The sequence below is a fragment of the Ascaphus truei genome, chromosome 2, assembly GCF_040206685.1.
Source record: "Ascaphus truei isolate aAscTru1 chromosome 2, aAscTru1.hap1, whole genome shotgun sequence".
Taxonomy (NCBI): Eukaryota; Metazoa; Chordata; class Amphibia; order Anura; family Ascaphidae; genus Ascaphus; species Ascaphus truei.
The window spans coordinates 321,740,051-321,767,546 of NC_134484.1; the positions used below are offsets into that span (position 1 = coordinate 321,740,051).

General features: G+C 43.8%; 1 protein-coding gene across 2 annotated transcripts in view; it reads left to right on the forward strand.

The window, feature by feature from the left end:
* AVL9 (AVL9 cell migration associated) overlaps positions 1-27,496 on the forward strand; it is a 70,662-nt gene that overhangs the window by 12,530 nt on the left and 30,636 nt on the right. For both annotated transcript variants that reach the window (XR_012799203.1, XM_075586557.1), the window contains exons 2-3: positions 22,432-22,552; positions 25,278-25,363. Coding sequence is in view for 1 of the 2 variants with exons in the window: in XM_075586557.1 (XP_075442672.1) it covers positions 22,432-22,552; positions 25,278-25,363 (207 nt within the window). In the remaining variant the exon portion in view is untranslated. The remainder of the gene's footprint in view (positions 1-22,431; positions 22,553-25,277; positions 25,364-27,496) is intronic.

Consider the following 27,496-nt stretch of genomic DNA (forward strand, 5'->3'; position numbering starts at 1 on the left):
ATTTGTTTCCCCTTCAAAGATTAAAATTAGCCCTGTCAAGACATATCCAGGCGTGCATGCAAATCATTGAATGCAAAGATGAGGGCAGCATTATTTTAAGGTTTATAGCGGGAGAGTTATAGGATATTTTATACTACGATTCATTCGAGTTTAAAATAATTCTCTCTGTCCCGAAAGATTAATGAGCTAAGACACACCCACAAAAGGTTGGCCCGTGTTTGTGACGGGAGACAAAACGTGATGACGTAGCACTCCATGCAGGGAGGCAAACTTAAAAATCGCCACACATGAATTCCCAGACCATGGTCTGTGGGTAATCTTGGACGCCAGCACCAGCATGAATGTCATGAGCCATGCAGTGGACCCCTAAGTGGTTGGGATATTGGACTTATGTGAGTTGATATGTTTTTCAAGGGTTATGGAGCATCAAGGATTTGTATTCCATTGTACTTGTCACAGGGACAATGTTGTGAGCATAAAAACAATGCATTTGCATCAAAAGTACAATTCAGCCGAGGGGTTATATAGTTACATAGTAGATGAGGTTGAAAAAAGACGTACGTCCATCAAGTTCAACCTATGCTAAATTTAGACAACAGATACTTTATCCTATATCTATACTTACTTATTGATCCAGAGGAAGGCAAACAAAAAACCCCAGTAAGGGGAAAAATGTATTCCTTCCTGACTCCAAGAATTGGCAATCGGATTAATCCCTGGATCAACATCCTTCCCATGTTTACTTATTTGGTATATCCCTGTATACCTTTCCCATCAAAAAAGATGTCCAACCTTTTTTTGAACAAATCTATTGTATCTGCCATCACAGTCTCCATGGGTAATGAATTCCACATTCTAACTGCCCTTACTGTAAAGAACCCTTTCCTTTGTTGCTGGTGAAATTTCTTTTCCTCCAACCTTAAGGGATGGCCCCGAGTCCTTTGTACTGCCCGTGGGATGAATAGTTCTTTTGAAAGCTCCTTGTATTGTCCCTGAATATATTTGTATATAGTTATCATATCCCCTCTTAGATGCCTCTTTTCTAATGTAAATAAATCTAATTTAGCTAGCCTCTCCTCATAAGTTAGAATGTCCATCCCCTTTATTAATTTGGTGGCTCTTTTCTGCACTCTCTCTAGTTCCATAATTATGTTTACTTCCCTTCCATCCATTGCCCGTTTGATGCAAGATAAGATCTTGTTTGCCTTTGCAGCTACTGCATGACATTGGGCACTATTGCTAAGCCTGCTGTCTACAAGCACTCCTAAATCCTTCTCCATCAAGGATTCCCCCAATATATCTCCATTTAATTTGTAAGTCGCCTTTTTATTCTTGCATCCCAAATGCATAACCTTACATTTATCTGTATTAAACCTCATTTACCATTTACCTGCCCACGTTTCCAGTCTCTCCAAGTCCTTCTGAAGAGAAATTACATCCTGCTCTGATTCTATTACCTTACACAATTTAGTATCATCAGCAAAGATGGAGACTTTGCTCTCGATCCCAACCTCAAGGTCATTAATAAACAAGTTAAAAAGCAGGGGTCCAAGTACCGATCCTTGAGGTACTCCACTCACGACTTTAGCCCAACCTGAAAAAGTTCCAGTTATGACAACCCTTTGCTGTTTGTCCTTTAACCAGTTTTTAATCCAGGTGCATATATTATTACTGAGTCCAATTTTCTTTATTTTGTACACCAACCTCTTGTGTGAAACCGTATCAAAAGCCTTTGCAAAATATAAGTAGACCACATCAACTGCATTACCCTGGTCTAAATTCCTACTTACCTCCTCAAAGAAACAAATAAGGTTAGTTTGGCAAGATCTATCCTTCATAAATCCATGCTGACTATTACTAATAATTTTGTTTTCCATTAGGTATTCATGAATATTATCCCGTATTAAACCTTCAAGTAGTTTCCCTACTATTGAAGTCAGGCTTACAGGTCTGTAATTCCCCGGGTGTGATCTAGCTCCCTTTTTAAATATAGGCACCACATCTGCTTTACGCCAATCTTGTGGTACTGAGCCTGTGGAAATGGAGTCCTTGAATATTAAATATAATGGTTTTGCTATTACTGAGCTTAACTCCTTGAGAACTCTTGGATGTATGCCATCGGGGCCAGGTGCCTTATTTACTTAAATTTTTTCAAGTCGCTTATGAACTTCTTCCTCAGTTAACCAATTGTTCATTATTATGGAGGTTGTGGCTTCATCCTGTGGTGCTACTATTGAACTTGATTCTTCCCTGGTAAACACAGAGGCAAAGAATTTGTTTAATACCTCTGCTTTTTCCTTATCTCCAATAATATGCCTACCTATCTCACAGTGAAACATGGCTCCGTTTTCCCCAGCTTTCCGGATGCTGTTTGTTATTAAGGTACTTAAAGAACTTTTTAGGGTTGACCTTACTTTCTATTGCAATCCTTTTTTCATTATCCATTTTTGCTAATTTAATTTCTCTTTTGCAATTTTTGTTACATTCCTTATAATTCTGATACGATGTCTCTGTCCCTTCTGACTTAAAGAATCTAAACGCCTTGCTCTTCTTGTCCATTTCCTCCCCTACCTGTTTATTTCGCCACATTGGTTTTGACTTATTTCTTTTATACTTATTACCCAAGGGTATACACTGATAAGTGTGTTTTTCTAACAATGTTTTAAAGACTGCCCATTTATCTTCTACATTTTTCCCTGCAAAAACATCATCCCATTGTATTACTACTAGATTAGACCTCCAGTTTATTAAAATCTGCCTTTCTAAAGTTTAAAGTCTTTGTTGAACCCAAGTAATCTGTTTTTTGATAATTTATTTCAAATGAGACCATGTTATGATCACTGTTACCCAAATGTTCCAGGACTTGAATATTTGTTATTACTTCTACATTGTTTGTTTGATATGACCAAATCCAGAACTGCCCCTCTCCTGGTTGGTTCCTCAATAATTTGGGTCATATAATTATCTTTAAGCACCCCCAAAAACCTGTTTCCTTTTGTTGTAACGCTAATCTCATTGCCCCAGTCTATGTCTGGATAATTAAAATCCCCCATTATGCAAACATGACCCAGTTTTGATGCCTTCTCCATTTGCAAAAGTATTTTAGCTTCCTCAATCTCACAGATATTTGGTGGTTTATAGCATATTCCCACAAACGTTTTCTTTATACTTTTACCTCCACTGCTAATTTCTATCCACAAGGTCTCTACATTTTCATCATTCCCTTCATAGACATCATCCCTTATAATAGGTTTTAGATCCGGTTTAACATATAGACATACTCCACTTCCCCTTCTATTTGTTCGATCCTTCCGAAAAAGAGAATAACCCTCTAAATTAACTGTCCAGTCATGAGTTTCATCCCACCATGTTTCAGTAATGCCTATGATATCATACTGCTCCCTTGTAGCTATTAATTCAAGCTCCCCCATTTTATCTGTCAGGCTTCTTTCATTAGCAAGCATGCATTTAAGTTTTTTTTCAGCCTGTACTATTATCTTATCTGCTCCTTCCTTTCTGCTCCCACTTGGTTTAGTCTTTAGAAGTTTTCTAGTATTATCTCTATTTACTATGGGTGTCTCACTGCTTGTCAAACTTGCACTTGCCCCCATTCTACCTCCATACCACCTTGTATCCTCATCTATTCCATTTAGTTCATTATCTGTTTCATTCCCCTCCCCCCTCCATCCTAGTTTAAAATCTCCTCCAACCTTTTTAGCATTCTCCCCCCTAGCACAAAAGATCCCTCTTCATTGGGGTGCAATCCGTCCCTAGAATATAGATGGCACCTCTCAGAAAAGGAGTCCCAGTGCTCTAAAAACCCAAACCCCTCCTTCCTGCACCACTTTCTTAGGCCTTGGCCATGTTTGGCGCTTGCTCGCTCTCGCTTGCTGCCGCTCGCTCTACCTGGAGCTTTTTGCTGTCCTTACAGAGGAGACAGCAAGCGCTTGGGAGGCGGGTATCACTGTGTGTGTTGGTAGCTGTCAGTGTGTGTGTCACTGGGGAACGTGTGTGTGTGTGTGTGTGTGTGTGTGTGTGTGTGTGTGTGTGTGTGTGTGTGTGTGTGTGTATTATATAATATTTTAAAAATTTAAAAAAAAAGACATGTTGTGAGAATAAATTATTTATTAACATTGTGCAACTTTGATAAATATATTCACGCACACACACACGCGCACACACGCATACACATACACACACACACACACACACACAATGCACACACACATGCACACACATATACATACACACACACACACACGCGCACACACGCATACACACACACACGCACGCACGCACGCACACACACACGCACACACATATACATACACACACACACACACACACACATGCATACACATACACACACACACACACATGCACACACGCACACGCACAAAGGCACACACACACACACACATGCATACACAAAGGCACACACACACAAAGGCACACACACATGCATACACAAAGGCACACACACACAAAGGCACACACACATGCATACACAAAGGCACACACACACACACACACACACACACACACATGCATACACAAAGGCACACACACACACACACATGCATACACAAAGGCACACACACACACATGCATACACAAAGGCACACACACACAAAGGCACACACACATGCATACACAAAGGCACACACACACACACACACATGCATACACAAAGGCACACACACACACACACACACACACACACACACACACACACACACACACACACACACACACACACACACACGAGACATGGATCGGGGTAGAAGGGGGACAGACCGTCAGGGGGCGGGCGCGTCACTGGCCGGGGGCGGGCCAGTGACATCACGGAGCTGGTTCGCCCTCATTGGGCGAACCGCTCACGTGACCGGCCTGTCTCGCCGGCAAGCGGGGGAATTTTAAATTCCCCCAAGACCTGCGCTTCCGCAAGCGCGCGGAAGCGCAGGTGAGCCCCTACTAAAGCCGCTCTAATTGCGGCTGTAGGGGCTCAGTGCTGAGCGGGAGCGCGCCTCAGCGCGCTTCCGCCAGCAAGCAGGTAACATGTCCGGGGCCTTAGCCATGCATTAACCTCCCTGATCTCTGACTGTCTCCCTGCGGTAGCGCATGGCACTGGTAGTATTTCAGAAAATAACCAAACAACACAGGAATTCACATTTCAATCTCGTAAACTTCTTGAGGAGTCTAATAGATTAACCGCATTTTCTGACACATTTTGCTTCATTGGGGGTTTTCTTCTAATAAAAATGGGACCATGGACTCCTGTGGGTAAGACCTTCAATTATTCGTGGCAGCGTAATTGAGATGTCGTGTGACAGTTTTTGGGGAGATATTGCTCATATTTAGTGCCCTGTGGTGAGATACAGTGAGTCGGCTGGATAACTAGATGTGTTTACCCCTTTCACAAGTCACGTGCACACAGGTAGGTGACGAGTCCTTTTTTAATATACCGTGAAGCTGACTTCTACTTGATTGGGAAGGTTTCAGCATCGTTCATTCGTTCATTCGAACAAAGCATACGACTTTACAATCAATGGGAAAGCCACTTCACAGCCTATGAAATAGGACCTTAAGGTAGGTAGAGTTACAGAGCAGCTGCCTAATGTTGTTCACATTTATATATGGTGGAGCTGATTGAATAAATTACTACAGTGTATACGAAAGGAAAAAATGTGGATGTAGCAGTTTTTCTGCCGGTCAAAAATTGTTTGCGTTTGTACATACATTTTATTACATTCCTCAGCTGTGTTTCGCAAACGCCCTTGAAAGTGCCAGCACAGGATCCAAACAACCCATTTGCCTGCGACCGTGTGTGACGTCTATAAAATTGCATGTTCCCTTTTTTGAGAAAAACAATGTGTGTGTGTGTGTGTGTGTGTGTATGCATGTAGCCAATCATTAAGGCACTACTGGTTTAACTCCTTTACAGCTACTGTAGCTTAGGGCTGTGTCTAGCGGGGGCAGTTTGGGTTAGAGTGCGATAACAATTGGACAATCCCTTGTGGGGTGTTCCATCCTTTCTGCTGGGCCTAAGAACCTTGATAAAGGTTGCACTGGGGGTCCAAAAAGGCCGATTTTCCAATAGGTCGATCAGTAGCTAGGATAAGGTGCCGGCTCACAAAAATATGTATATGGTGTATAAAGCCAGCACAATTTTATAAAATGAGTGTGCTGGCTTTATACACCATATACATATTTTTGTGAGCCGGCACCTTATCCTAGCTACTGATCGCGTACTTGATGAAGGCCTCCCCAATGATCTTCCAGGTACTGCGACTACAAGCCTCTCTCCCCCAAGTTGCTGCAACACATTTTCTGATTTTTAACGCTCTCATCGTACTTTTGGTCATCGTCTGTCTTTTGCTATCCTTTGAAATCCAATTGAGTACCGTCCTTGTCCAAAGATGGTCATTTTTTCTTGCGATTTTGTCCGGCCCATTTTAATTTCTTCACCCGTATGATGATGTCACAGACCCTTTTTTTTTTTTAAACCCATTCATTCTTTTTCCTGACGCTTTTTTATATAAATTTACCATATCATAAAACAGACGCTGATTAAAACTAGCCTTCAGAAGTGAGTATTATATTTTGAAGTGATGATTCTGTAAAGTTTCTGGCTGCATGAACTGAAAGAATAGGCCGTCCGTAGTAATTCCCTGACATGTCTATTGCTTTTCCAGTGTAGAGCAGGATATGGAACATGTGAAACAAATCTGTTGCATTAAATATAATGCATAACGTGATTTATTTTTTACTATTAGGTTTGAAGCAGGGGGTCTCCGGAGCGGAACCGTGTTAATTTCAGCTCCGGAGACCCCCTGCTTCCCGGGATACTTGCCTCGGAAGGGGGTGCCGGTAGCACCTCTGGCTGGGGTACTGTAGTTTGAGCTAACATAATGACGGCTTAAATGTCCCGCCGACCAATAGGAAGCTGTGATGTCATCCCTTATGGCGTCCTATTGGCCCACGTGACGCAGGACATTTAAACAGACCGGCACGCCTCTCTGAGGTAAGAATCTCTGGAAGCGGTGCGCCCACCGGCGCTGAAATCAATGCATTTCAGCTCCGGAAACCCCCTGCTCCATATGCTCCTTTAAAAAGTACCCCGACATCGCCGTAGCCTTTATAAGGTGCGTCGTAATCTGACCGTCCCTTCTCCACGGCCTGCAAGAAGTGTGTGTTAGTAAACATGCTGTCATTGCTACTAATTTTAGAAGAATAAAATAAAGTTTTCGTTCAGTGGAGATTGCCTTTTTTCTGTTTATGTAACGGATTGCGTTTGAGCGAAATGATGACATCACTAAGACGATGAATTGTCATGTAAACATTTAACGATTAATTACGCATCTTCTCTGGTATCGCTTTGAAAGGCTGGTCTAACATACTGCACCGACACACTTTATTCGAGCAAATACCCAGTATGTACCTGGCAGATACCTGGAATGCGCCGCTCCTCACCTCTGACAAGCCCCGTTGCGTTTGCCTTCCCAGCCTGGGTTCATGCCTGGCTGACGGGCGGCTAATCTGTTAAATGATAATGATTAGGATTTAATAGGCTGCAATGCTTCGCGTGTCTACCAGATGGCATAAATTCATGAATTGTAATGCAGTATATATATACTGTGCAGTATTGCAGCCAGCGGGAATAAAATGCTTCAATCCCTGCTTGGAAAATACCTCAATGCACTCGGGCAGAAAACAGTCACAAACCTCAATACACCCGGGTATACCCGAATTCGTGGGACTAGCCGAGCTCGAATAAAGTGTGTCGCCAGTGTAATGTACACACACACACAAAAGATTGTGGCGATTGTTGTTGCAATCCTTGCACTGCGGTTCGAAATGTGATGCAAAAACCTTGTGGGTCAGCAGAGTGCTGTTGTTTTTTTTCAATGCAGGGAGGAGCAGCTCAGTGAGTAACAGCACCGACTGATAACAATGGCACTGAGTTTGAAGCAGGGCACCTTGTTCAATTTCTGGTATCCGCTCTTGTGTGACATTGGCCAAGTCACATTATCTCCCGGTGCCTCAGGCACCAAAAACATGGATTGTGAGCTCTGCAGGGCAGGGACTATCCTATGTACAATGCTGCTTACACCCTCACTATACTGTATTGTGAAGCGCTTTCTGTCCCATTGCGAGAAAAGCGCTATAAATAAAATAAGCTATTATTATTCCATACACTGACACAAACTTGTAAAATGTCCCAGAATTCACTTTTTCCTTAAAAAATAAATAAATAAGTGTTTTAACACCTGGGCGGTTATGTACAAAGCGTTGCTATACAGTAAGTGATTTTGTCGTACAATAGACGCACAGAAGAATAGCAAGTCGTTCGCCAATGTATAAAACCAATTTGTATATGTTCTGCAGTGTGTGCATCAACTTTTTTCACAAAGAAAAACAAAGTACGCTAGGGAGTGGAGAAAGACACTCGTGTCCTCAAGCACTTCCCGCCCACCGGTCAGGTTTTCTGGATATCCTAGCTTCAGCAAAGGTGGCTCTGACTGACTGACTGACTGGGGGGGCTGGAGACTGGAATTGAGCACCCCTGGATTAGGAGGCTGAGTTTGGATGTTGTCTGTGGCGCACATCTGTAAATGTTACTTTAAACTACAGGCATGCGCCATAAATCAGAATTTACTGATGAGGGTTTCTTGCCGTACAAAACAAATGCAAGTAGATGCGCACATTTCTAGTGTTTGAAATGTTTCTGAGACATCAATAATGACATGATTTTCGGTCAGTACTGTAAATGGTTTTATAATGGAAAGCTCACTTTCATTTCCTTTTGAAAAAACACAAATCTTTATATATAGCACCTCTGTGTTGGTTATTTGCAATTCAGACCAGTGTGTTTCTTTCAATAAATCAAGTGTTAAGCGTGGGTAAAGATTGTACAGAAAAAAAGAGGAAACCAACTGCATCCCATTTTGTCATTTAACCTCTGTGTTGCAAGAGTGTTTTAAAATGGTTTCCCCATTTAGCAATATAGTACTTTCCATATTGTGGCTGCCCATGAATATTACTAGTTATGTCCTGTACATTAACGCATTAGGAACATATTTACTAAGCAGTTGTCTGACATTAGACCCCTTGCAGCCCACGGACCTCAAGGTATCTTATGGCTTTATTGGCTCTCACCAGAGAATAGTCCTATCGGCAACAGAGCAAAACGCTTCCATCCCACACTATCCCAACCATATAAATATGGGACAAAAGTACAGTACCTGTAGTTACCATTCAGGGTATCGCATGATATATAAGCGCTATGTGCACTAATGGCGCTATATAAATAAAGACATACAATACAATAGATGGAAAAGTCAACTGTCTTGCGCTCTAGGAGAGGCTTAATAGTATTTTGCTCATAAAATCTTGAATGTCACATAGGGATAATAAGTCCATCCAACTCTAAAATAACTAAAACGAGTCCTGGTGGAAGATGTGCAATAATCTTGCCTCCTATTGTGAACCCGAAGTTAATCTTATATCGTATATCGTATATCATAGGCCTATTACCTATTGTAATATAATCGTGTAACCCGCTTTCTATTATTTTTTCAAATGTTCAATAGGCTTAGAGGTGCGACCAGTGATGCTCAACTTGGAAATATATACATGGTGGCAGGCAGATAAGGTCCATTTGACTCCCCTATCTCTGCCACTTTTTCTCATTGCTACAAAATCAGCCTCTACCAGGATATGTGACCTATTTTTGAATCTTCCTATCCCGATGGGATGCCTTTTTGTGTTTATCTGAAGCATATCGGAATTCAGACTGCCTATGCCCCAACCATGATAAGTATTTTTTATATAATTTACGAAGGTCTATCAATTAAGCGGTGAACCATATGTGTCAAGGTGGGTTTCTCTGCTTTACCTCCAAACAGGACATTAAGTGTTTAAGAGCTTCCTCAGTTCCTTCCATACTGGAGAGGCCTCCATTGCAGTACAAAAAAAAGAGTAGGGTCTTTTGGTGTGGGTGAGCCAGGTTCAAAACACAATTCGGTGACTGCTCTAGTGAACCCCAACTACCAAAATGTAGACTGTCAAAAGCTGAAATTGCCAAACACATGCTGTGAAGACATCTTGCCAGTGCTGGAGAAGAATCTGGTCCCATTTGTTTGAGCCAAACTTCTCTCCAGCTACAACCTATTCAAAGCATGTTGACAGGGGCCACCAGTTAATTATGAGAATATGTATACAAGCAAAACTTGACTATTGCCAAGCAGTTGATTTGGTCCATCTCAAAACAAAGCAGGTAGATGCTAATCCAAAGTTTTACTTGACATGCGAGTCGTTTGTTTGTAATGAACTAAACATATTGTTTTGCAGATGGCAAGCATTGAGTGCTGTGTAATATTCATATTTGGAATGTATTGAATTTACTATGATTAAGAATGCACTAGCTCACGTAAACGCCATAAACATTAGAGAGAAAAACCCCAGCCGGGGCACACCTAGAAATCATGATAAAAGATGTATTCACGTAGTAAGTCTGTTTGATTCCTGTGGCTGCAAAAATGTCTCAAGTGCCCTCACTCCAAAATCCGTATGGGCCTGTTAGCTTGCTGTGTCTGTATGATTGATTCGTTTTAATTAAGGCCCCTACATCTATTGTTCCTCTGCAATTGTGATGTACCAACTGTAATGTTTCATCCATTTTAAATGGAAGCCCTTTTTTTTTTTTTTTTTACAGAACACACAATATTTCAGCGCATGCAGTGAATACTTATCTTTGTAGGAGCTAGTTTAATTTCATACCTGAATGTGGAATATGCTGCAGTACCATGTGGCTATAATCAAGGCGGAGATAGAGTATCAGGCAGCTGTTAGAAAAGAGCCCACATAAATCCTTTTTTCCCCCCCTGTGTTTGTCAAAAGAAGAAAACGGTTGGATCATTTTAAAATGAAGCGTGCAATTAGGATTGCCAAGTAAATGCATTTTTTTTTAAACAAACTGACTACATTGGGTTAAAACCTTAAAACATCAGTCTGCGCTACTCTCTTTATTTTTGGGGTGCAGTAGGTAGTGTTTTACATAGTGTAATATTACCTGAACTGGGGGTTGTTCCTTTTAGAAGAGCTGAGGTGCACTGACCGGTGGATACAATATGGTCGCTGTGTTATTCTGGCTGCCATCAGAGATCTGCCACGCCATAGGGAGAAGATCTCTCCGCTTTCTATTCATGCCTCTGCTGCCATATTTGTAGTTTGTTCCCCCCCCCCCCTTATGTCAAAACCCTGTATAAGAAGCTTCAAGGGAATTGGGGGATCCCCAGTGATCAGGGGGCCCCCGAGTTCCGGTACATTACAACAAAAAAAGTAGGGACTTCAAATGATTCATAGCTGGTATTATTTGTGTATTTGTCTCTATGTAAAGTCTTTTTTATTTTTTTATTTTTACCTGGGCTGGCATAAGTCTGTGACCGCACAAACAGGCTGGGATGAAGCGCGAACGGCTTGTAAAAGTTATTCCATTCATATGTTCTTTTAAATAAATGACAACTAACATTTTTTTTTTTTTATGGCAGCTTCCTCCTTTACCTCCAATATACTGCTGACTCATGGAGCCTTTCCTCCTTGAGCCATCCAAGACATTTTAAGCAGCAGTCCGGGCTGTTCGCAATTTTTGAAGAGCTCTCCCCTTGCTCCTCTTTCCAACACTTCCCCCCCCCCCCCCCATGTCTGATTCTCTGTTCAGGAGATATAAGCATTTAAAATAGTATGGGGCAGATACACAAAGCTCCCTTTAGTGATTTAACGGGATGTTAACATGAGATGCGTGGCCTGGTGGGATCCTTCGCTTGTCCACAGCCCTCGATTTTTTTTTTCTGTTGCTTGAAGAATCTTCATCTGTAATTATTTCTATTAACCTCTTATTTTCTTCTTATTCATTTGTACAGTAGCTGTCGACATCTTCTTTCTTAAGCCACCGGATGGCAAAAACTTGTCATAGTGTCACATGGTACAGCAACCAATCACGTGATTGCCGCCTTTACAGATTTGTCTTCCTTGGCATATGGGTAACGCAATTTGGGATTACCGACAGCTAGCACTGCGTTAGCCATATGCCAATGAGTGGCTGTTTTTTTGCATAAAAATTAGCTTTGTGGATGTCCATTAAAGTCAGAGAAGGTAACAGTCACTAACTATTTAGGTAAAGTGACGTTTGTTGTCTTGACTTGAGCACTTTGCGGGTCTACCCCTTAGTGTCCAGGAGGTTAAAATGGAGCTCTTCGCAGAGAGACCAGTGCAAATCTAAAGGTTACTATGGTAACCCCGGAAGCTAAAGATAATCATGATTTTAACAGTAAAAAAAAAATATATATATATATACCAGGCCTGCACAACTCGTAAAGCGAGAAGGGCCGAACTGCTCCAAGGAAAAAAAAATTGGGCCACACGGGTAAAATCATCATCATCATCATCATCATCTCTCCTCCAGCAGCTCTCATCATCATCATCATCATCCTCATATATCTCCTCCAGCACCCCTCATCATCATCCTCATATCTCCCCCCTCCCAGAACCCCTCACTATCAACCTTTGCGATACTCCCCATCTATCTCTCATACCCCCATCTCCCCCTCACACACACACATAATACTCCCTCTCCACATCAAACACACAATACCCCCCTGCACACCACACACATCCCACCCCACTGCACCTCACATCCTTCTCCCCTCCTGCACCTCACACCACTCTCCCCCCTGCACCTCACACCACTCTCCCCCCTGCACCTCACACCACTCTCCCCCCCTGCACCTCACACCACTTTCCCCCCCTGCACCTCACACCACTCTCCCCCCCCCTGCACCTCACACCACTCTCCCCCCCCTGCACCTCACACCACTCTCCCCCCCCTGCACCTCACACCACTCTCCCCCCCCTGCACCTCACACCACTCTCCCCCCCCTGCACCTCACATCACTCTCTCCCCTTGCACCTCACATCACTCTCTCCTGCACCTCCAATCACCCCTGCACCTCCAATCACCCCTGCACCCCATCCCCTGCACCTCACATCACCCCTCCTGCACATCACCTCCCCCCTCCTGCACATCACACCCCCTGCACCTAACCCCCCTGCACCTCCAATCACCCCTGCACCTCCAATCACCCCTGCACCTCCAATCACCCCTGCACCTCCAATCACCCCTGCACCTCCAATCACCCCTGCACCTCACCCCCCGCACCTCACATCACCCCTCCTGCACATCACCCCCCCCCCTCCTGCACATCACATCCCCTGCACCTCCAATCACCCCCCTGCACCTCACCCCCCGCACCTCACATCACCCCTCCTGCACATCACCCCCCCCCCTCCTGCACATCACATCCCCTGCACCTCCAATCACCCCCCTGCACCTCCAATCACCCCCCTGCACCTCACATCACCCCCCTGCACCTCACATCACCCCCCTGCACCTCACATCACCCCCCTGCACCTCACATCACCCCCCTGCACCTCACTTTAATTCACCTCACCTCACCCCCCTGCACATATCCACGTTCGGATCAGGGGGGGGAGCGGCCGCAGAAGAGCTCAGCTGGCTGTGACTCCCCCCTCCGTCCCCCTGCACCTCACACCACTCTCCCCCCCTGCACCTCACACCACTCTCCCCCCTGCACCTCACACCACTCTCCCCCCCTGCACCTCACACCACTCTCCCCCCCTGCACCTCACACCACTCTCCCCCCCCTGCACCTCACACCACTCTCCCCCCCCTGCACCTCACACCACTCTCCCCCCCTGCACCTCACACCACTCTCCCCCCCTGCACCTCACACCACTCTCCCCCCCCCTGCACCTCACACCACTCTCCCCCCCTGCACCTCACATCACTCTCTCCCCTTGCACCTCACATCACTCTCTCCTGCACCTCCAATCACCCCTGCACCTCACATCACCCCTGCACCCCATCCCCTGCACCTCACATCACCCCTCCTGCACATCACCTCCCCCCTCCTGCACATCACCTCCCCTGCACCTAACCCCCCTGCACCTCCAATCACCCCCCTGCACCTCCAATCACCCCCCTGCACCTCCAATCACCCCCCTGCACCTCCAATCACCCCCCTGCACCTCCAATCACCCCCCTGCACCTCCAATCACCCCCCTGCACCTCCAATCACCCCTGCACCTCCAATCACCCCTACACCTCCAATCACCCCTGCACCTCACCCCCTGCACCTCACATCACCCCTCCTGCACATCACATCCCCTGCACCTCACCCCCCTGCACCTCCAATCACCCCCCTGCACCTCCAATCACCCCCCTGCACCTCCAATCACCCCCCTGCACCTCCAATCACCCCTGCACCTCCAATCACCCCTGCACCTCACCCCCTGCACCTCCAATCACCCCTGCACCTCACCCCTGCACCTCACATCACCCCTCCTGCACATCACCCCCCCCCCCTCCTGCACATCACATCCCCTGCACCTCAATCCCCTGCACCTCCAATCACCCCCCTGCACCTCCAATCACCCCCCTGCACCTCCAATCACCCCCCTGCACCTCACATCACGCCCCTGCACCTCCAATCACCCCCCTGCACCTCCAATCACCCCCCTGCACCTCCAATCACCCCTGCACCTCCAATCACCCCTGCACCTCACCCCCTGCACCTCACATCACCCCCCTGCACCTCACCTCAATGCACCTCACCTCACCCCCCTGCACATATCCACGTTCGGATCAGGGGGGGGGAGCGGCCGCAGAAGAGCTCAGCTGGCTGTGACTTCCCCCTCCGTCCCACGTTGCGAGCGGGGGGGGGGGGGGGGAGGGAGGGAGCAAGGAGCGGGTGGCAAGAGACTACATTATAGGAGTTAAACTACTAGAGCCTTCTGGGGGGCATTGCTGCTTTAATAAGGATACATTCATGTACTTTCATACGAAGCAGTTTCATTTGAGTGTTTTGGGGAGGGTGGGCTATATCGTATGCTTGCCGTGTGGCGTTTCATTATTACTATGACAGTTCTTTCAGGGAAGGAAATTCCCAGGGGTTGTGGTTACCTGAGCAACAGGTGGGAAGCCCATGTAGGTTGACTTTCTTACAGTCACCACCTGTCATGACATAAGACTCCTTGTCTAGCTGCTTTGTTCCAACGCTCACGCTCTCCCTCTGCTCTACACAAACCCGTTCTGCAGATAATGACAGGGTTGTGTTCTGTATCCTATTGCAGTGCTTTTCAACCTTGTGTGAACCATGGGATACTTTCAGTATTTCCTGGTACGCTAAATGCCAGCCTTCTTATCCTGTGCAGCTAGACAAGTAAACACTGGTGTTTTTATCAACCTTTTACCCAAAAATATAACCGTTTTAGAAATGTTGTAAAATACAATTATGTGCATGTGTCACAGTATATTTTAGAAAATTATTATTTATGTATTATTCACCATTACCATTTTTTCTCTACAAGTTTTTGATAGATCAAGGAAATCAAGTTCTCCAGGTCCCATATGTTTTCTTTTTAGGTATGAATATGTTAAATATTGGTATGTTGGTATATTGTATGGTATGTTGAATAATTAGGCAGTATAGTCATGATTTGCTATGCGGTAAAGCTCAGCGAAATGAAGATCGTCTGAAACACGTCAAACATTTGTATATGCTTTGGAGTCGGACTCGCTGTGCGTGCTCATTTGCATGTCATTACCCAGAATCCCCGGCTCCAGTGGAAGTCTTGTTTGCTAAGAGATAATGGGGGAAAGACAGGGTTGCAGACCTGTCTTATACATGCAAATGTAATCACAAGTGGTATTTTTATTTGATACTGTATAGGTTTTTTTTTAGAAAAACCCAATAAAGATATAGCCAGAGTACAGTATGTATCTACTCGTTTTTCTTTTTTAGTCGCCACTTTTTTTACAGGGTGTTAACCTGAGCAAAACGCCACTATTGTAATTTCTGAGGGGGGACCCCCATGGTTCCAGAGAAATCCCCTTTAATAAACAGGAAGTAATACAGATAACTTAATCAGTCAGTATCCCAATCCTGTAAACGTTTGTGTGGATTGTTCTTCTCGGTTCTGCTTTTTGTCTTTTATTGCGGAATTAACCCTCTTGCCTCCCGAGTGGCGAGCATTAATAATAAAATACTAAAAGTAACATATCTCCTCTATCAGTAGATCATGGAATGATCCCTTTAGCATTTGATGACTTCCCTTCAATGTCAATGAGTCGTTTGTCACAGGCACGTGAACTTGCTAATACTTAGGCTGGTTCTGTAGTGCGGGCGCGCGCTTCGCCGTGCGCACGCAGGAGTTATAGATGGCTGAGGTTAGTCAGCCCTTCTATACAAGGGCCGCGCGCACGGCAGGTAGCGTGGAACCGACAGACAGCGGGGAAGACCAGAAAATAAAGATTGTGTGTGTGTGTGCGTGTGTGTGTGTGTGTGTGTGTGTGTGTGTGTGTGTGTGTGTGTGTGTGTGTGTGTGTGTGTGTGTGTGTGTGTGTGTGTGTGTGTGTGTGTGTGTGTCAATGAGTGCACAAATATTTATTTTTTTATTTATTCAACTTTTATTTTTCTTTAAAAAAAAATCTTATTTAAGCCATTATTTCACTCACACAATCTATACACATATACACACACACACACACACACACACACACACACACACACACACACACACACACACACACACACACACACACACACACACACACACACACACAGTACCTGTCGCTCCTGGCAGCACTGAGACTCTATACCAACAAAAAGCATGCGCACGGCCACACACCGTATAGAACGGGCCTTAGTCCAAGAGAAACGCCTCAGCTCAATGAGGATTATTCACTTTTTTTAAATAATTGGTTATTTCCTTTATTATTATTTTTTTTTTTTACCTGTACTCAAAGATCTCTTACATACAGGGCCGGAGGATTAAGACCCTTTAGAGGCCTTAAACTCTGAAAAGATTACGGTGCCCCCCTATATAATTTTAAATAAAAACAATACTAAACCGGGAAATAACATTTTATTTTTCGAAATGACATAAAACTTACATGTGCTGAAATTAAAATCGCTTTGTCTTTTTTTTTTTTTTTTTTTTACAATTTCAATAAAAACGGCTTAATTTTTTATTGACCAAAAATGAATACAGAACGCATAAATATTTGTCATGATAACTATTACATTTTATTTAATGTTACTAATAAAAGAGTATAACACTTACATTTGCTTTGAAAATAATTGCAGTATTGAAAATTAGACCAACGTTTTGTACATACGAAATACTAAATTTTGAAACAAAATTTTTAGTATAGGGATTCTAACCTTTCTATGGCTCGCGTCGCCCAAAACCTACCGAAATGAGATTAAGCGCGCAATGTGGGGGTTACGCAAAGCCATGCATAGGCCGCGTAGTAGGGATGCAGCAACGAGCACGAACATATAAAATGGCGTCGGTCCTGACATCTAACGGTGAAAATGAGAATGATATTTGAAACGGCAGATGTTGCACCTACTGTGACCTACAAATCAACGCGTACAAATTTTCCAAATTTCGCACTTAATATTCGATTTTAAAAAAATGCTCAACTTTTTGCATGTTGGGCCAAAGTTGTCAACACAGGGCCAATGTTACCTCCGTTTTCTATCTATACAGGCATACCCCGCATTAACGTACGCAATGGGACCGGAGCATGTATGTAAAGCGAAAATGTACTTAAAGTGAAGCACTACCTTTTCCCCACTTATCGATGCATGTACTGTACTGCAATCGTTATATACGTGCATAACTGATGTAAATAACGCATCTGTAACAGGCTCTATAGTCTCCCCGCTTGCGCACAGCTTCGGTACAGGTAGGGAGCCGGTTTTGCTGTTCAGGACGTGCTGACAGGCGCATGCGTGAGCTGCCGTTTGCCTATTGGGCGATATGTACTTACTCGCGAATGTACTTAAAGTGAGTGTACTTAAAGCGGGGTATGCCTGTATATCTATTGAATCAAGTATTCATAATTCAGAAAAATGTATTGCTACACATGACAGGATCTGATTTCCTCGCAGTATTTAGATCTACGTTAGTAGTACACCCCCTGGTTGAGGTGGGGATAAATGATGAAAGAGAACAGAAACATGGGGAAAAGTATATAGTGGAGTGTAAGAAAATCCAACAAAGTTTAGATTTTTCCCATGGTGACTACTTTCATGTGTTTTTTTTAAATATCAAATTCTTAAAAAAATTTTTTTTTTTTTTTTAAATCATCTTTTTTTGTGGTGCCCCTGTTTTGCTGATGCCCTAAGCACGTGCTTATTCTGCCTATTGGGAAATTCGGCCCTGCTTACAGGAGTGTCCTGTGGAAAGTCATTCTCAGCAGTACTCATTTTTATTTGCCACTTAGTCGTCTCCCTGCAGATTCTGCTGTGAAGCTCATGCTAATTCTTTAGGCTTGTGGATATGGGCCAACTCTCCCTACTTATTCGGAAACCGCCGATCATTAGCTGAATGTTATTTCCAAAAGTGCTAAGGGCTATGAAATTCTTTGATAAGGTAAATGGAGTCTTTATTTGAAACCGTTATCAGTAGAACTGCTGAAAGGATTCCCACAGCCCCCGCATGGGACATACAACAGACTTCCTACAGGCACAATAGAGATAAGAATGGCGCATTTGGGGAATCCTGGGTTGTATTATGTTTTTTTTTTTAGATATAAATAGTACATTTATGGCTTTGTCTTTAAAGATGTTTGCTGTGCAACATGCTTTCCATAGGAAAATATGATGACGAGAGGAGGTAAAAGTCTTGAAGGAAGATTATCGGAAGTGAAATATGGACAGGGCAGGAGAGTGGAGTAGGTGGATGTCTGTGGCTTATTGTCTATGTTTTTGGGGTAGAGACTTTGTGTAAATGACATATCAAAGGATGAATCAGTAGGTCAAAGTTAATGAAAAAAAATAGGGGTGGTACGTTTAACACAATAATGGAGTAATACACCTTTTGGAGACTACTGCCTTTTTATATCACTTGGTACATAAGCATGCAACTGTTTTAAGCCTTGGATTCTGTGGTGGTGTTTTGCAGCATTCAGAGCTCTTGTAGGTACAGCACTACTGCATGTACCAAGGCTGTGTTTGCATTAGTAGTCAGTCGAGCTTCTAGCTTATAATGGATTCTCTGCTGCAAACATTTCATCACCTTGTTCTGCTGACACGACTGTTGGCAGGTGGTCTCTCGTCTCTTTGGCTTCTATTTATTATGATGAAAAGCGGGATAATACACAGGTAATGATGCATTCACTGCCATTGCAGAGAACGAAGGCCACTTAGTTTGCTAACCCCCTTGTAACCATATTGAATCGGGGCTTTGAGTGTAACCAGGGCTTGTACTCTATAGAAGTGGTGTCTGGTTTGCAACTTGATCCATTTTCACAATGCAGAGGCCAGGAACTCAGTAAGGTTGGGCAATAACCCTCAAATTTCCCATGATAACGATATTATAATATAGCACTTTTCTCCCAATGGGGCTTCACAGTTACAATATACGCAGCACATAGGATATTTTTACAGACACAGTCCCTGCCCAGATGATATTGCAATCTATATTTTTGGTGCCTACGGGGAGGGACCTTGGACAAGTCACAGGAAGATAAAGTGACTAGGCCAAGGTCAAAAGGACCTGACACGGGTATTTGAACCAGGCTTCAAACTCTGTGTTATTGATCAGAGTCGGCTTGGAGCCGGTGAGGCCTGTGCACCGAGCTCTGCTCTACCCCACAACAGTTAAACTGATTGTCGGGGGAGAGCGCAGGGCCTCTAAGTGTCTCTTACCTGGTCCGGCGGCAGCTCCCGGCATCTCCCCTCCTACAGCGTCCCGTCATGACAACGCAATGCCACATAACGTGACGCCACATGGCATCGTGACGTCATGAGACGCCGCGACGTCTGTGGAGGAGAAAGGCCCACCAGACCAGGTAAGACGCCCCTCGAAAGCCCCTGCGCCGAGCCCCGCAAAATGACAAGCCGGCCCTGGGTATTGTTTACAGTGTCAGTGTCATTACTCACTGAGCCACTCCTTCAGCCCAGCATCTCCTTCAGCTCCTTAACCTGTTAAAGTACCGGGCGTCTAGTGGCACCGGCATACCTGTGGCTCTTCCGTGTCATGTGATTGGGCTGGCCGTTCTGTCTGTGCATTCGCACCCTAGAAAGCGAGCAAGGGCCTATGATGTACCAGAAACGTCAATAGAGGACTGCAAGAGTTAAACGCATCATGGTGACAATATATAGTGCAAAAATGAACTGTTTTGATTACTTTAAAACAAAATACAACTTTTTTTTAATTGCAAATCATGAGTTTTTGTTTACATAAATTACATTGTAAAATTAATTGGGGAAAAAAACATCCTTATGCCCATCCCTGAGCTTCAGATAAGGATGTCGGGAAGGGATTAGAAGGAAGGGGGTTAACACCGCCTTTATAGAAGAAAGGATGCTGCAATCCAGTTTGGAGGCTGATTGAGGGGCGACATGATTCCATTTGCATTGGCAGCTCTGCCTTTTTTTTAAACTCTGGCGCGACTTAATATGCAGGTCTCTAGCTGTCCCTAAAACATGATTTTGTATTCAACAACTTAAACTTGGTTCTAGGCAATATACAGATGGGATAGTAATATCAATAATAAAATGCTCAGTGGGCCAGTGTTGAAGAGATTGAAGAAAGTAAGTACTGTACAGCATAAATTGTCCCTGTGTGCAATATCCAGGGCGTCTACAGTATCTGTGTTATAGGAAAGGGCTACAGTAGCCTTTTGCGCATAGACTTGTAAGTGTATCATTTTGATAAACACACACACAGCCCCAATCCAACATCCAAATTACAAAGTATGTAGTCAAAAAATGCAGTTTAAAAAAAAAAAAAAATGCCATTCAATATGTCCATCAATACAATCTGCACACTGACAAGTGATTAGCTAAATTGCAGATTGATCCGTTCTCCTGTAATCGATCGCTTTGCTCTGGGTTATTTAATTCGGTCATTGAAGCAAAACAGTACCCACAATGTAACGTTATGTGTGGAACAGGCAGGCACTAGATACAATTGGTGCACTGCTAGAGAGAGGGCGGGGCTCAAGAGCCAGAGCCTGTCTCAGAAGGGGAAGTGGGTGTGACTTTGTAAATGGTTACTATAGAAATAAAAATGCTTGCTACATTAGAATACATTAAACATTTCTTTAAAATTTGTTTTTAAAAAAATGCTACAAGTATTTTCTCATAGTACAGAACTGATTTATTAAAAAAAAAAAACCACACATAGGATATTGTTTGAACTGCAGCATCTGTTTTTCTTCTCATCACTATGGGTCATTTAGTTAAACTCTTTGGCCAAAGTGTTATAAGCCTGCAGCCACGTCACAGCATGACATTTGGTCACACCCAATAGCAATCATTTTAACATAAATGTATATTGTATACTGTATATATGTGGTGGGTGTTGGGTTCAGAGCTTGCAGGGATTGTGTGTGCTTAATTGTCAACTGGTAACAGTTGTTTGGAGGTTAGTGACCCCTCCTCTCTGTTTCATAGCTCGCCCTTCCCACTTTTTAAGTAGCAGGTTTTTTCATACACATGTGGAGAATTTGGATTATTACGGCCTTTTCTCCCTCCATTGCTGAGGTAAATGAGAAGTTTCACCGTTGATGTTAAAAAACCTGCAGAGTGGTTATGCCGTGACGAGGCTGCAGTCTTATAATGCTTTGACCAAAGAGTTTTACTAAAAGACTGATAATTATGAGAAGACAAACAGAGAAGTATTTAACTATATACTTTATTTGGATGTAGCATTGGGACTTTTTGTTTTTCGTCTGCGCCTCCATGTCTGCTTGTGCTCCCCCCCCCCTCTTACCTTTTCTCTGGCGTGTGACCCTACATAGTCATTTGACATCAAGTTGCCATGGCGATGTCACCAGAAGCCGCCGGAGAGCAGGCAGAGAGAGTATACAGAGGCCTTGCGTGCTCCCCCAGCATTTAATTAAAATGAGTGCAAGGCCTCTGTAAGGGTCCCACCCCCCCACCCCTCCAGTTTGCTCACCTCTGGTGTACAGTACATTTGGTTACACCCAAAGAATTCCATTTGACACAAATGTATATATGTGGTAGGTGTTGGGTTCAGAGCTTGCAGGGATTGTGTGTAGGGTTACCAGGTGGCTTCTCCAAAAATACTGGACTCAATGGTGACAGGTGCGTCAGGTCACTATGTCCAGGGAGGAAAATACCGGACACATACATGTCCAGTACTACAGTACCTCTCATTTCAGAGTATCCAAATACAGGACAGTCCAGTTCAATACCGGACACCTGGCAACCCTAGTTGTGTGTGTGTCATGTGTGTCAGTTGCACTTGAGCAGAAAGCCTTGTTGTCCCAATTTCAAATGACATATATAACTTTTTTGTTTTCTACAGGTGGAATTCTCCTACCCTCCCTTGATCCCCGGTGAGGGACACGATAGTCACGTTTTACCTGAAGAATGGAAGTACCTGCCTTTCCTTGCTTTGCCAGATGGAGCTCACAACTTCCAAGAAGGTATAATTACAGATAGAGGACACATTCTGCACCACACTAGTAGCTCATCGTGTGCAGTAGTTCATAAACCTTTGTAGATTACCACTTCTTACAATGAACAGTTACCATGTATTTGTGCATCGATCATTACTCGGCTGATGTTGAGGTCATATTTATTATATATTTAACACCACACAAACTTACAATCGGAGAGAAAAAGAGAAACTTCAAACCATTAGTCAGGAGGGGATGTGTCAAAAATGAAAGAACTACAGACAGTGAAAATAAAAGACGGTGAACACTGAAGAAACATTCATCGTTGACTACGACCGAAACCATCATTATTGCATAGCCATTAAAACCCATATTTACTAAGCAGTGCTACTGCATGAGACACCCACTGGTGCCGGCATACACCTTCCAGCCAATTCAAGGAAATGAGCTTAAGGTGTCTTATGCCAGAAGCAGCGTTGGATTTCAAAATCCACCGCCCCTAGGCACAGCTGTTGCGGCTGCTTCCTTACCTGCCGCCCCCCTCCTCCTCGTAAACCGCAGTGTCAAATGATGTCATGTTCCATGGCAACGAGGCGCCTTGACGTCACGTTGGTGACATCCGCGGCGTCATTTGATGTTGCGCCCTGCTTCTCCTGAACCTCAACGTCAAATGACGCCGCCGATGTCACCGTGACGTCAGGGCGCCTCGTTGCCATGGAACGTGACGTCGCAGCGTCAAATGACATCATGACGTTGCATTACCATGGCAACTTGATGCTGTGCGATGTCACGTTGGTGATGTCCGCAGCGTCATTTGACGTGGCGGTTCAGGAGGAGAAGCAGGGCACCAGATAAGGAGGTGGCCGCAACAGATAAATGACTTCCCATCAGGCCCAATAGGCCCGAGAATGCGGCAAAAGTATATGGGGGCAGAAATATTTGCCGCCCCCAAATTTTGCTAACTTAGGCCCGGGCCTAATGGGAAATCCCCCACTGGCCAGAACGCTGTTTAGTAAATATGGGCCTTTGCTTATGCAATAGAAGCAGCAATATATTTTATGAGAAGGAATTTATCAGGCCTAAGTGATTTACACACAAACTAAATACATTGTATACTGTATATAATAATAATAATAATGCCATATCTATACACAGAAGTCATATTGTTACCAATCCTCATCTGCTGTAAGAACTGGAGCTAAAGGGCCTGTGTTTCATTCAATAGCAGCAGGAGACAGACTATGGAAGTCTCTGCTTTGACAAGCCATTTATCATAAACTAATGGTGTGTCTGGCTTGCAACCACAACCAGATCCACAGTGCAGAACCCAGCTGAAACTGACCAGTCCACAGCTGTCTGTGAGTGGGTGCACTGATTCGGCAGCATCCAGGCATATTTGTATAAGCTTTTTTTTTTTTAGCAGCAGTCAAAAGCTCTGGGGAATCCATGTAATAATGTGGAAGCTAAATGTGACATTGCCACTGGGTGTTAATTTGCATGTCAATACCCAGAATCCTTGTCTGCAGACTAACCTACCGTATGACATAAGCGGTGAAGGAAGCCAGACGGGGTCCTGTGAAAGACATGGGTGCTCTATCTACTGTATGTAGAAGCTATTGTAAAACTGTCTCATCAAGCAGCTCAGAAACCAACCTAAAAGTCATACTCCTTGTTTAACACACAAGCAAAAAAAAACTCAATAGACACAAGTACTGCGTTACCGTAGTAATAGAAACTATGTCATAATCGCTCAGCTTTGGTAGGCTCATGGTCAATAACTTGTGGCGTCGCTACTCTGTGACAGTTGCAGGGCTGCCGATGCTTACCCAGTTTTCTTTGGATTGGCCTGTTGAGCAGGGTATGAGCCGGCGGGGGGAGGCGTGGTGTGCGCTGAGTAGTCCAGGGCTCCGGCCAAGTTGTTGAACTACAGAACTTTGCTTTTGAAACCATGTAGGGCGAAAATTCACTGCATGACCACAGAAATAATTTTTGGGGCGCCATCTGCTTTCTTTTGGATCTTTTGTGTTATTTAGGGGTTAGACCAAGTCATCCATTTGTAGAGACCTCACTCACCCGTTTACCATATGAATTTGATTTGGTGGTAAGCATAGGGCCGTAGTGTATATTGTACCTAGTGTTAATAAAGGAATCTTGTACGGAACAAATAACTTTTTTTTTATTGTGCATAAATGTAATACTTTTCCTTAAATTGCAATAGAAACAAGAATTGTAACATAAATGAAAAAAGCAGAACAAGTCTAGACCACTTTTTTCGTGTTCCTCCTCCATACCAGTAAAGCTCCTGAAATCTGTTACTCACGGATCCAAATAAGGTTCCGAAATATTTGTACGCATCTCCAATTATACCAGGCCAGACAAGTTGTCACTCGTCCACCGTGGCGATCCCAGCACTTGCAGAGGGCTCTGTCGGAAACCAGCGCTGTTAATAACTGCCCTGCTTGCCCAAATCACAGCCCACCATGCTTTGTGTATTTTCCATTCACTCTCCGAAGCTCGTACGCGATAACTGCAGGTTCTGCCCTGTGACCACCAGAGCCGTAAAACAGGAAGTGAACATTCCAGTTCCACCTGCAGCTGAGCGGAGAGAAGTGTCTGTACCTGGCTGAGGAAGCAGAATTTACTAGCTAATTACTTAGACTTGCAGGACAATGCCTTTTTATTTTCTGTGAGTACTTGTAGTGAACTTTTACTTTTACCATTCTGACAAGCTAATTATGTTTCCTTTCTGTAGACACAGTGTTTTTCCATCTTCCACCAAGAAGCGGAGACCGCAGGACAGTGTATGGGGTTTCTTGTTACAGGCAGATTGAAGCGAAGGTATAGTTTCACATCCCAATACTAATTATTATTACTATTATACATTTCTTATACAGGATACAAGACAGTGTACACAGAAATGTATAGGCACTCCGAACCATATTTAATAAGAGGTGCTATGCCATAAGACCCATTCCTGCACCAGAAGGCTTATTCCTGCCCTTACAAGTGAATAGGCGCCAGGCATAGCACTGCTTAGTAAATATGGACCAGAGTGTCTACCCTGAAGAGCTTACAATTTATGTTTTATTGCACAAACATAGAGTAATAGGATTTTCATAGTCACAGGTAGTGTAGCTAGGATTAGGATTCAAACAACGTTCTCCCACTCCGAAGACAGCGACTTTACATTTAACTAATAGAGTGGCAAAGGTTAAGGGAGAGTTGGGCAACATACCAATACCGTGTGATATGTAATACTTCTATAATTAAAGCGACAATAAGTCGGACATGTTCTTACTATTGCAGTATTGCAATCGGAAAGCTACTGTAGAAGAGTCACTGATGTTTTAGGTACTAAAGCATATGGGTACGCAGTACTTCTCTCCCTCCTCATTTACATTTGTGATAAATATTAAAACAAAATACCTCCCAAATGTTTTCTTATTTTACATTTATTTAAAAAAAAAAAAAAAAAATGTAAATGCATTCTGTTTAAAAGAGCAATCCAAACGGGCAAATTAATTTTTTAACATAGGATTGAAGCAGGAGGTCTCCGGAGCTGAACGCCATTCAGCTTCAGGGACCCCCCTTAGGTCCAGTGACACTTAAATTCAAAGGGGGAGCTGGTATCTCCTGGAAGTTTAAATCTCCTGTGCCACATGGGGCCATTAGGAAGCCGCCACTGGATGATGTCACAGCTTCCTATTGCCCTCCTTAAGTGACACACCCTTTCCTTGTCAGTGTGCAGATTGTATTGCTGCACATATTGAATGGGGGGGGTGGGGAATGTAAAACGGCAGCTTGAACTGCAGCTTTAAGGTGGCATGTAAGTCACTTTGTTACCAAGCGGACATGGTATTCATTCTATTCAAATCCCTGTTGTGGCTCATCTAGTGCCTTCTATGGGCAGGGCCTGGGAAACTCCTGATATTGAGCTAATGACATTTTAGTTATTTATTTATGAAACGTTTTACCAGGAAGTATTACTTTGTTACCTCTCGTTTTCAAGTATGCCCTGGGCACCGAGTTATGATAACAATACATGGTTACATTAAATGAATAGAGGTTATACAGTCAACAGTTAGACATAGGGAAGGCAAAGTGCTAGCTCTTGTGATGTTTGCTGACATCACTTAGACCAGCAAACAGTTAAAGAGGCAATCCAAACTAGTGTTTTTTTTGTTTTGCTAATTATTATTTTTTTAACATAGAATTGAAGCAGGGGGTCTGTGGAGATGAACCCCACTAATCTCAACCCTGGGGACCCTGCTCCCGAGATACTTGCATAGCTGCTCCGCTAGCAGAATTCATGTAATGGTGGAGTTTCAAAGCTTGCCAGCCAATAGGAAGCTGTGATGTCAGGTTACACTTCCTTTTGGCCCGCGTGACGCAGGAGCTTTAACCTTTGCAGAGATAACGGCACCCCCTTCGGAGGTCTGTATCTCAGGAAGCAGAACATTTCCGGAGCTGGAATTAATGGGGTTCAGCTCCAGACACCTCCTGCTTCAAGCCTATGTTATTGAAATAATAAATTAAAAAAAGAAATAAATGAATTGTGCCTTTAAATTATAATATCTGATGTGCTTGTATACAGAACCGGTGCAAAGGGTATTTGGCGCCCCAGGCAAACCTTCAGATTGCACCGCCACACACACACACACGCAGTTAACATTCAGATTTGTTTTATATCTAACTTAAAAATGTATATGTTATACCTTTATAGATTAATTCATACACACCCTCCCTCTCCCTGTCATTCTCTCTCCCTCTCCTCATTCTCTCCCCCCCTCTCTCTGTCATTCTCTTCTCTCTCTCTCTCTCCCTCCCTCTCTTCCCCCTCTCTCTCCCTCTCCTCATTCTCTCTCCCTCTCCTCATTCTCTCTCCCTCTCCTCATTCTCTCTCCCTCTCCTCATTCTCTCTCCCTCTCCTCATTCTCTCTCCCTCTCCTCATTCTCTCTCCCTCTCCTCAT